The sequence below is a fragment of the Podarcis tiliguerta genome, assembly GCF_965153285.1.
Source record: "Podarcis tiliguerta genome assembly, chromosome: 5".
NCBI lineage: Eukaryota > Metazoa > Chordata > Lepidosauria > Squamata > Lacertidae > Podarcis > Podarcis tiliguerta.
Window position 1 is genome coordinate 80,504,204 of NC_139538.1, and position 12,278 is coordinate 80,516,481.

The 12,278-nt window shown below is 41.6% G+C and overlaps 1 protein-coding gene across 14 annotated transcripts in view; it reads left to right on the forward strand.

The window, feature by feature from the left end:
• The window catches only part of KCNMA1 (potassium calcium-activated channel subfamily M alpha 1), a 546,631-nt gene that overhangs the window by 137,884 nt on the left and 396,469 nt on the right, over window positions 1-12,278 (forward strand). For all 14 annotated transcript variants that reach the window (XM_083440310.1, XM_083440306.1, XM_083440312.1 and 11 more), the window contains exon 2: window positions 2,647-2,811. In XM_083440310.1, the coding sequence (XP_083296436.1) occupies window positions 2,647-2,811 (165 nt within the window). The remainder of the gene's footprint in view (window positions 1-2,646; window positions 2,812-12,278) is intronic.

Below are 12,278 nucleotides of genomic sequence, written 5' to 3' on the forward strand. Positions count from 1 at the left end.
CATCAATTTCAGCCTAAAACCCCACACAACCTCACATAGAGACTCCATTAAACAGCAAGAGGATGGCTAATTTTTGTGTGGAATGTGTCATTCATGAATGTTGACTGCAGAATATCTGATTCATCAGATCTATATTTATCATATAATAAAGGCTATACATAATTGAAAAGGAAGCATGACTTTTATCCTTGCCACAGATGTTGATTTGTGCATGCATGCGTGTGTGCGTGCGTGCACACAGAGTTTTGATTTGAATTATAATTCATTTACTCTGTATGGCGGAAATCTGCTTTGACCACAGTGCAAATGATGGTATATTTCACTTTATCAGTCAGATGCTGCCATTCATATTTCACAATGGAATGTGAACATGAGCAATCATTCTGAATCATAAATTTGTTCTAAATCTAAACAATTTGAATACACATTTGCTGCATTCTGAGCCATTAATTGCTTGTTATTCATTGTTTGCAAGCTGCTTTGGGATTTAGTTGAATGGGAATCAACATAGAAAATCAATCTCCCTATCAATCAGTCAGCCAATCAAGCAATCAATCAAGCAATCAGGCATTTTAAAGGCAGAAAATGCTTGTTCAAACCAAATCTTACCATTCTTAGAATGCATAGATTTCATCCATCCACAGAATGTGTACCGTATTTGTTTTCACTCTAATATTCTGGATATATTCCCCCCCCCCCAATTTGGGGGGAAAGTTTGGGAAGGATTCCAACTGTGAATAAAATGTCAATACAACTTCAAAATCTGAAATATTAGTGTTTTGAAACTTGCAATGTAAAATTTAAAATATGGAGAAGTCAGTAACATTTCAATGGATGCAATATTGATTTATCTGTGGAGGATGTGACAGGAATGAAGCTATGGCTTGCTGTTCCATGCTCTGAAACCTCTGGTGAGATCCAGAGCTTCCTAAAGCCCTTGGGGACATCTATAGGGGTTGATGGATGCTGCTTACTTACACTAGGCAACTCAAATGTTTACTATGCTAGGATAGTTAAAAAATATTACTGCTGTTTTGTCACCAACGCAGTGGGAGATTCCTCCGAGTTGCGCCTCTTTCTGTATTCTTGTCTTGTGGAAAACTTCAGGAAGCAGTAATGAGTGTTAAAAACGGCAGTGGGAGCTGAACTTCTCTTACTGACCTGAACAAACAAGCTACAGTATTTGGGTGGGTCCCCCCCCCCCCCGCAACATCTTCTGTGCTGTTCATGATTGAAGCATATCGAACTTGGGTGTGGCGATGCAGTGTCCTTGCAGCAGCGCCCCGCAAGGAGGGCTGGCTGTGAATGGCAGGGGTCAGTGGTGATTCAGCCAGCCTAGCACAGCAAGAATGCCTCCTCTTAATTTGCTTCTTCCTCCCTTCCTCTGGTGACTCAGTGAGGGACAGTGCTTACAGCCAGAGAGGAGTTCCTCGGATTAATCACGCAGCTCCCTTTTCAGAGTGGCTCCTTGGCAACCCAGCAGCTTGCTGGAAGATTGGCAGCTCTGCATTCCCATTCTGCTTGGTGTTTAAGGTTCCACGCACTCGCCCAGTGTGAGCTTCCTTGGAAAACTCATTCAGGAAACCATAAATTAAAACAACACCTGACTATCGTGCGCATTCACTGTGTGTTGCATCGTAGGTTAATTTTGTCTGTGTGCATACTTTGCATTGAGGTTTGCGTACAGGACCGTACAAATACGAGGCTGTATTGAGATTGCCAACATTCCAGGTGCCAGCTACATTGCATATGAGAACGGAGAGAGGAAACTGGCTCCTGTGGTGTCAAAAATACCTCCTGCATCTCCCTAGCAACTTTTGAAAAACACCACTCACTGTATTTGCATAGAGCTTGGGAAAGAAAAATGCCAACCAGGGGGATTTTTAGGTGGGGGTCACCTTACGTTGCCCATAACTCATCATCATTTCACAGAATGGGCAGGACTCAAAGTTGAAAGCAGTGCCAGGCCTAGACAGTGCCTGAAGCACATCCCAAATGATATCTCCCTCCCTGCTAGGACCAACACTTTAGTATTGATGCACTGTTCAGACAACAGGTCCTGCCACCATCTCCTCCCTGCCCCTATCACAGTGCTGCTTGTGGTTGCATTTCTGAACTTGCCATGACTGAAAGTGTGCTGTACCAAAGTTGGCATTTTGATGGCTTGACTTGGGCTTCTTTCTTTCTTTCTTTCTTTCTTTCTTTCTTTCTTTCTTTCTTATAAGAAAGTAAGCACTTGCCATTAACAGGAATATTCTTATTTGCGTATCCCATAGAAGGCAGGCCAGTTTTCCATTTGACAGAAGAACATAATTTTCCCACTCACCGTGTGTTGTGGTGATGACTGTCTTGTGTGTGTGTGTGATAACTTATATTATTACTTTACCGAAATACAGACATTATTTATAAAATAGACAGACAAAAGGGAAGGGGAGGGGGAGAAAATCCCCAGTAAAGAGGATATAAAGGCATTGGGTAACTTTACACAGAGGCATTAATTGTCCATCTTACCGTCAGGAGCATCTTTTTAGCTTCTAATGCACTGAACTGGGAGACCGCAAACAGAGATGATGTGTTTATCTGGTACTCTGTTGCAGTTTAACCCCTGCCATTCTAACTGTTCGTCTCTTTCTCTCAATTTTACAGGAGGTCCAGAAGATAACCAGCAATGGGGAGACCCAGGCAGATGGGGACTTGAAACCCACAGACGAGAAAGAGGAAGTTGTGGCAGCAGAAGTGGGCTGGATGACCTCTGTTAAAGACTGGGCAGGGGTGATGATTTCAGCCCAGACCTTAACTGGCAGAGTCCTTGTGAGTTTCCCATGCTTTCTTCAGATTTTCCATCTCCTTTTTTCAGATGGCTAGCCATTTAACAATATGGTAATTTTCACACGAACAACACTTTCTCTCTCGGGTGTCTGCTTGCTGATACATGCAGAAAATGGCCTCATGAGGACAGGCAACCAGGCTATTCCTTGATATTTAAAGTAATTAGGTGAAAAGATTGGCCATGTGCATCCACTCTAACTTTTTGTTCCTAAACCTATGCATTTGAGAGTTAGTTCAAATAAGAGAAATGAGATGCATCTTCCAAGTAAATATTGTTTGTATCAGGGTACCATATTATGTGACAAACTGTCTTCAGAAAACCCTTTCCTTTCCACAGGATCCTGGTAGACTAATTTTTGCACAGGAAGTTAAAGGAGGACAGGTTTGTTCCTGTTGAAGGGAAATGTATTGTTTTCTAAGGTTATGAAAATTAACTACTAATGTCGGGGAGGTTCTGATACTCAATATAGACATCATTTTTGTTGTAATTTTGCACCCAATTCCAGGCACAGCAAGTCTTCCCCATAATGGTGCATTTGTGCCACAAAAGCTCCAAAAGTTTCTTGTATTCAGTACTCTAGATAACTGTTATCCCTGTAGAGTTGTTAAATGGTGGGCAATATCCAACATTAATCATACTTACAGTAGACCCACTGAAATTATAAACCTCAAGTCTATTGATTCCAGTTGGTCTAAGTAAGACTTAATTTGATGGAACCTTGTGAACGGAAAGAGGCTAGTTCTATTAGGAAATTAAAAATGTGGAACATTTTTGCCTCCCTCGAGCCTGGTTCTGAGCTCTTCGCCTCCAGGGGAAAGATTTCCCTTATTTGGGTGTAAGTAATTTGGATCCAGGCCCTGTGGGAACAAGGCTCGTTTGTTATGCAAAATGAATTTAGGTAGGCTGCCTGCTAGGACACACTGCAGCCAACAGGCTAATTTGGGTTAATTGCCTAGATTTAATTGAGATTTAGAGCTAGTATTGTTAGGTTTGAGTCCAAAGTGCTTATATTATGGAAGTATCATTACTGTGGACTTTTAATGGGTTTTATCATTTAGTTTCATGCACCCATGCCATTAATTTATTATTATTTTTAAAGAATTGTTTGCAAGTGTTATGGAGCCATTTTGAACCATGTATAGAACAGTGTGTTCTGTACATATAAGGAATCCAGTTGGCTCTATATTGATATAAGCTTAAACACCATGCAGGTAACATGGTTTTATATTTAAAATTTTATATATCAGGAACAGTCAAAGGATATAATAAGTTTATTGGTCTCCATACACATTGCCAGATTGTAAGTTTAGTTTGGATAAATTAAAAGTAATGGGATTTAGTCTAACAAACAACAAACACTAGATGTAATTAGATTTTTTGTGTGAACAAACACCCCAAAAAGGCATGCCAATATCTTCGCAACACAAGTTGACAAGGATCTGTTTAAAAACAGCCTAGCTCTATGAAAAGAAAAGATGAGATGACAAATGTGGTTTTGGTTTTCTTCCTTTCTTGATAGAATATATATAGCCAATATGAATATTCTGCCTTTCATGGTTTTGTCTGTTGCAATGGTTCACTAAAACTGAGTACAGTATATTGACATTTGCACAGGTACTTAGGAGTTGGTTTTGTTTTTTTAATTGGATCAACATTTGGGTTTGGTTGCTTTATGGCAAAGCAAAACTAAATGGGCATATTTTGCTTTATTAATATGCAATATAATTGAAAAAGATAGGAAGAAAATGTACTTAACGACACATTGTTTTCCTGTCAGTTTAGGAATGCAGCTTAGTTTTAGGTAGCATTTTTGCATCCAACATTTCTGTGGACATTTCTGCCAATGAATTTATGGGTTGTGGATCTTTTAAGTAAAATCCCAGCTGAAACTGAGGGCATAGTTATTGAAAATCTTTTAAAGATATTTACCCGCCTCTGCTTCTTAGTGACTTAGCACGCCATGTATTCCTGAAAGGTCTGATCATTTCCCCTTGAAAGCCAACTGCAGAAAATTCTGTTTTATTGAGTAAAAGATTATGGCTTTTTGTAGGTCAGTTGCAGATCAAAATTAGATCAGCCAGAGTGACAGATGAAGAAATTACAGTACCTTTTCATACTGTAGGCCACAGTTTAAATCAAAATCAATCTTCCAGATTCACAATTAAATAACCTTTAGGAAGTGGTTCACTGAACACTGGTGTTGAGGGAGAAGAAATAGTAGCAATTGATTTTTGGTTTGGCGTGCTCACGCAAAGAAAGCTGTTGTGCAAGTGCCGCCTAGATTTATTTGCTAAGCAAAGAAAAAAAAGTTATTAAGGTGTGGTGTGAAAATTGATCTTAAAAACAGGACTTCATTAATAGTTCTTTCTTCAAATCACCCTTTTCTCATTCTTATATGATCAGTTATTTCCTTGGAAAGGGACTCCAGTGCGGGTGGTCAGTCTCTCAATTGTGCAGCCCAGAGCTCTGCCGGCACAACTTTCCAGATTGAGTCCTTCGCCTTTTGGGTTAAGGAGACTAAAGTCCCTTGCCTGAGGCCTTAGAGACTTGCTGCCAAGTAGGCCGTTCTTGGCAGGATGGGCCAATGGCCTCACCCATTTATGGCAGTACCATTTGTTCAATAAGACTCATGGTAAAAGGGCAAGAGCTACAAAGGCTAAAATTTTCAGGACCCTTTCTCTGTTGTTTTTGTCGTTTTTTGCGTATTGTTCAGTTTAGTATGGCTCTCACCTCATTCTTCATGAAATGGGTTCCTACCTTCACCAATCAAAGTGCGAAAGAGTTGGTTTGGATGGCAGCTAGTGAGATCTGCCTACCTTCTCGATAGCTAGCTGTGAAAGGAGTGCTCATGGAGTGAGCTAAGACATTTCTCCATCTGTGAAACAAATAACCAGTTGCATTCATAAATGCTAGAAGAAACCAAAAGTTACCAGATCTCTCTATATCAAGTCCAGTCAAGGAGTTTCTTTTCCATAGAAAAGAAAACTTTGTAAGGCTGCAGTCCAATAAGGAATCAGTGTCACTGAATCCAGAAGGACAAACTATAATAATAATAATAGGAATGTACATTCTGATTATATGGGACATTCTGGGAACAAATCGGAAACTGGGATGGCTTCTGTAAATCTAGGACTTTTCTTGGAAAATAGGGACACTTGGAAGGTCTGTCAGTATACCCGGGTCAGGTTGGAGAGCCTAGTATCCATCTCCAAACCTATGCTAGCTCAGTCTGCATCCACAAAATCCAGCTGTTTTTATATCCTTTATGCACCATTCTTCGTTTTTGATTTTGTGTTGGCTCAGAGTGCTGCACATGTGCAGCATAAGTTTTGGTTTCCCTGCTGGTTACTAAAGCCACAGGAACGGAGGTACACATTCATTAAAGCTCTTTGCAAAAAGGAACCTTGAAAGGCTCACAATTTCTTTGATTGCGCTTGCATGTCTTGGATCACCTGCAAAGAGAAAGAAATACATGCCACAAACGGAAAACTGCACCAGTCTGTGCACGTACCAGTTCCAAAATTAATTCAATTTCTTTCTAAGTTAAGGCAGGCAGGCAAGCAGAACCAGAACATGGGTCAGAAGCAAACCATGGGGCCAGAATGGGAGGGGGGAAAGGGAAACTGAGGATATCCGTCCATCCCAATTCTCTTTCATTTCCATGTTACAAAAATTAGAAAACTTGTCAGCAGCTCAATGTGTGAAAATTATTTAAAATGTGACATCCTTTGCCTGGGCAGCTGTCAAAACCAGGAACAGTTTGTGAAAGCTAATTCGGTTCTAAATTAATCCTGAACACGTCGAAAATAACGCTGTTAAAAGAAAACAACATTTGAGATGCTCCCCTCCACCACCTAATTTGATGGTTGGAAAGAATATATTTTAACATTTTGTGCATATGTTTTATGCACCATAACTTTGCTCACTGTCATGGGCTTTACATATATTTTTGTGTTATGTGGGATAGATTGCAACGGACTGTGCCTGAACCATCTTCCAGGGTTCTCAGTATATGTCAAAGGTTTCGGCTGCAGAAGTTCACTGCGATCACCTGAGAATCCTGGAAGTCACATGGCTCTGAGGTTGGAGCTCGCCAGCGCCGCCCTGTGCCCTGCCCTGGTAGCGCTCTAGTTTTACGTGATTCCTGCCATGCGTCGCCAACAATCCCTGGCCCTTCTTCCCTTGAAATCCACCTGGTTCTTTTGAGCGTTCAGCTAGAACATTTGCAAAAAAAACATATTCACCACATGGTCAGCTTTGTAACCTCCCGACAGTGAGCAGGTGCTAAGAGGCAAAGTTTGCCAGACCCAGCTAGTGAACTTTCAGTGCCCCCTGTTACCTTCCCTCCATCACAGAAGCTTTGGGGTGGGGTTGCTTGCAAAAGTGGAAAGATCTAGCAGGAGCAGTGATAGAGGTTGGGGGTGAACCCCCTTTTGAGATGGAGGTTGACTTGAATGAGCCGGGACCTCCCTTATAGCTCAGACTTTCCCAGCTGTGTTGGCCATAATTGTGAATAGCATCAATAAACAATGAATTAATATGCCTGTACACTGGAATTCCTGGGATGGTATCTTTGTTTGGCATAGTTAAGAGCTGATTCTGGCATGACATATTACATGGTGGTAGATAAGGGTTTATTGGGGAGCAGAACTGTAGCAACCAACTGTACAATATGCACTGATTTTGGCGAACATTTACTTACTTGTAAACTATTATTTTTAACACACTCCACCACAGTAGCTTTTGAAGCAGATCAAGGCTTGCCCCTTTCCTGCTTTTCTTCCTGTTTCTTCTTGCTCCACACACTCGAAGCTCTACCCTCGCAGGAGGAAAGTAGGAAGCTACAGTCTCTGTTGGGCATACTAGCTCAGGGTCTCTACTAGTGCAATAATTAGCTAAGGAGCTCCTAGTTTGAAATATAATCACCTGGGGGGACGGTGGATGAAATGGATGCTAATTATCGAATGGTAGGTAGTGGTTTGTATTAGGAAAAAAAAAGTCATTTTGTGGAGCAGTTTATTTTGAGCTTTAAACCTCCTCGTGGGTTGCCATGGGGATTAGGTGCAGCCATAAATCCGCTTCCTAGGTGTTCACATGTGTTAAGCTGCCTGCAAACACTTCTTCTTTCCTTGAAATTAATTTGTAGACTGAACACCTTTGCTCGGCTTGGGTCTGTTATTGATGTCCCTGGTTTATGTGCTGTGTGTGTGTGTGTGTGTGTAAATCGGTGGTAGCTCTCAGCAGGAGAGATTGCTCATAGCTGAATTGGAAGATATTTGCTCCAGTTTGCTTTAATCTCCCGTGACTACAGTGTGGGCTGTTCCCTAGGTTTCCATAGGGACAGGAACAATGCTTCCCGTTGGGGTTCATCAGCCACAGAATGATGATGCTACAAAGTACACAGTGTTGAGTTGGTCTCATTGGTTTCTATGGTAACTGCAGCTTCCTTTAATCCACCATCTCTCTCTCTCTCTCTCTCTCTCTGTTTTTTCCCCTTCCCCTTTTTGCTTCTGCACCAATATTACTGCCAAACCTATGGTGCATTTTTGGAAATTGATTTCGGGCTTGTAGGAGGTATATGCAAGCATAATTCTGAGGATGATGAAGCAGAAATATATTTTTGGCACATCTTGGGTTTGGGTTGTGTGTGTGTGTGTGTGTGCCTTCTCCATTCTCTTACGAAATCAAAACCAAAGTGCTACCAGACCTTCAAGTAGTGCCATCTGCCTCAAATTTTATGGGATGGTCTGGATTTTTATGCACCTGACTAATGCCAGGATTTGAAAACCTATCCAACTGTGTTTGAATTTAAAAGAAAGAAAGAAAAAGATAAAAGAGGCCATGTAGATAAATAAAACTAGATGAATCATAAAATGATTCAGTATTGTCATTTCAGGATGTTATGTTGTGAAACAGAGATATAAAGCTAGAAAGATGCAATGAACGACTTATTGTACCAATCTCATCTATTAATCATACATAATACATCCATCCACATGATGTCATTTCAGGATAGCATAGTGGATGATTTATATAACTGTACTTACCAGGGGCCCACACATTTGGGCTGTCCTTGGTAGCCAAGCTAAATTTATTTTTTCCACTGGTTCTGCCTTTCTCCTGAGGATTGATGGGGAAGGGGTATCATACAAGGCTTTGACTTAAGAGACCCAACAAGACTGAGGTGAAAAGCCCCCCCCCCCCAGTTGTGAAGAGGCTCAGGAAGTAGCAAGGCTGTAAGAGAGCTGCTCCTTTTCTCCAGATCCCATGGACCTCATAGCTATGTTATAATGAGAATCTGGCTTTGTGAAAGGTCACACCCCATAGATGCAATGAGTAAGTTACCCAGCACCCTGGCAAGTTCCTGGAAGGGATTATATTTCTGTTTGCCCCTCCCCAGTCATGATCCTACCCTTGGTGGTATCATTTACCATTTAAGATGATTTTATAGGGACCAAAAATGATGCACACCTGACTCAGCTAGTTGGCTTCCATAGGCTGTGACCATGGCTTAGATCAGCCTTCCAGGTATTGTTGGATGCTAACTCCCATAATCCCAGAACACTGACCATGATGGGACTGATGGAAATTGGGAGTCTGACAACATCTGGAGGACATTTGGCCAGGAAAGGGTGACTTAGGTGATTTTTAAAAGGGGGTGGGGAATAGGCAAATTCTAGGAGCAAAGTTCTATTGATGGCTATTAACCATGAGAGCTGAATGGGAGCTCTGTGTTCAGAGAATATCAAAATATGGATGTCAAAGAGTGAGGAAGGGCTGTTGCTAATTATTAATAATAATAATAATAATAATAATAATAATAATAATAATAATAATAATTTTATTTGCACCCAACCCATCTGATTTGATTTGTGCCCTGTTTTGGAGCTTCCTGGAAACATTTGGTTAGTCACTGTTGCGAACAAGGTGCTGGACTTGAGGATTCCTTAGAATGATCCAACCGAACTTTTCTTATGTTCTTGCATTTTGCCACAAAGTTATAGCATGCAACATGCTATGATAATCTTTAATTGGTTACAGTGTTCTGTCCTTTATTTTTAACCAGGGCCACAATGTGCAAAGCTCCGCATTAATCTCATAATTTCACCCTTTCCTTACTACTGCGTATTTTCACACAGGGGAAGCTTAGCTGTGCATGCAAAAGCTCCACTTACCTAAATCAAGCTGGGAAAAGATGGCTGCAGTAAGACCAAACTCTCAAGACATTTTTAAAACGCTACTTAAGAAGGTGGTAGCAGGAACATTTGAAATGGGGTGTCAGCAAAAACCAAAGCATCAAGTCCAAATCCTCCTTTTTTTAAGAAAACCTTTTAAATATTTTTGTAAAAAAGAATTGTGATTTAAAAAAAAAGGAATGGGAAAAACACACCTTTCTGTTGCAAGTCTCCATTACCAGTTCAACATCTATAGCAAACGACTCCCTCTAGAGTCCAAATTGCAAAAGAATGTCGTTCCGTTAAAATAATAGTTTTGTTCTTGTGGCAGCTTTTGTGCTTGGTCACATGGTAAACCCTACGTTGCAAAAGGATCTGAATTGTTCCTTGAAGACTATGGCTGTGCCACAGACATTATCTGAAGGACCACCTTGTCCCTTATACCCTGGCCAGATCACTGTGATCACCTGGAGAATCCCTCTTGAATGTCCCACTGTGAGCTTGTATTCTTTTATAGTTTCTATGGGAGCCAAGGTTTATCAGTGTAGTGGCACCAGTAATTCGGAATACTGTACTAGTTCCTATTGAAATCAGACAGGCACCCTACAACTTTGTTATTTTGTCACCTGCTGAATACATGTTTCTTTTGCTAAGCAGTTTTAATGCGATGCATTGCTGGTCATTTGTTCTCTATTTTATGATTTTATGAATTTTTTACTCATTTCATTGTGCACTGCCATTTTTTTATATTGAGTTGGCAGTTTTGTAACATTCTTATAAATATAAACATTGTCTTATGCTTTCACATCCTGCCAGTGGGATTCCCAAAAGCATCTGTTTGTCCGCTGCTGAACTAGACAGACTTTTTGCAGGCTTCAACAGCAGGCCATCTATGCATAGGCAGCCTTCCTCGCTGTTTCCGTTCTGCCGTTAGGAAACCTAGCGCATAATAGAAATGACTACAAGAAGATGCAGCTGTCTAATTATAGAACAGTTCAGCATTGGAATGGGTTGCCAAGGAAGGCTGTGAAATCCCTTCCTTGAAAGTCTTAAACAAAAGGTGAGACAGGCATCTTTCAAGCTTCGGCTATAGAAATCGGCAATTAGCACAAGTATGGAAATACGGAATGTAGGTTCAAGGTTTTAAAGTTATACATGCTTCTTTACAGCAATCAAATTTTATCATGTACCTGCTGAGAATCTTCTTTGCCCAGCTGCATAGGATTGCATTCAATGTTAGACATACTCAGAACAGACCTGCTGAAATTAAAAGACTTCCCGTACCTACGGGAGTGCCTCTCCTAGTATGCCCCGCAGAGGACCTTAAGGTCCATAAATAACAACACTTTGGAAGTCCCGAGCCCCAAGGAGGTTAGATTGGCCTCAACCAGGGCCAGGGCCTTTTCAGCTCTGGCCCCAGCCTGGTGGAGCGCCCTACCGCAGGAGATCAGGACCCTGCGGGATTTGACATCTTTCCACAGAGCCTGCAAGACGGAGCCGTTCCACCTGGCCTTTGGGCTGGACTCAGTCTAACCCCCCCTCTCATTTATTTATTTTTTAATGGAACCCCTCATATGGGATTTTGTATATAAATTTTTCCCCGGCTCTTTTTGCTGGCCCATGTAGGACCAGCGTGGATAGTTGGCCCTGGTGAATATTTGACGTTTTCTCCCCTTATGGCTTTGATCTATAAAGGTAAAGGTACCCCTGCCCGTACGGGCCAGTCTTGACAGACTCTAGGGTTGTGCGCCCATCTCACTCAAGAGGCCGGGGGCCAGCGCTGTCCGGAGACACTTCCGGGTAATGTGGCCAGCGTGACATCGCTGCTCTGGCGAGCCAGAGCCACACACGGAAACGCTGTTTACCTTCCCGCTAGTAAGCGGTCCCTATTTATCTACTTGCACCCAGGAGTGCTTTCGAACTGCTAGGTTGGCAGGCGCTGGGACCGAGCAACGGGAGTGCACCCCGCCGCGGGGATTCGAACCGCCAACCTTTCGATCGGCAAGCCCTAGGCGCAGAGGCTTTTACCCACAGCGCCACCTGCGTCCCACTACCACTAAAACTACCACTAAAACGAGGCAGAATTTAAAGCTGCATTTTAAGCTGTATTCCAACTTATATTTTAATCAACTGTTTGTTTTGTTTTTAATGTTTTTACTGTATTTATATTCAGTGTTAGCCGCCCTGAGCCCGGTCTTGGCCGGGGAGAGGGGGTATAAATAAAAATTATTATTATTATTATTATTATTATTATTTATTCTTACTACTTAACT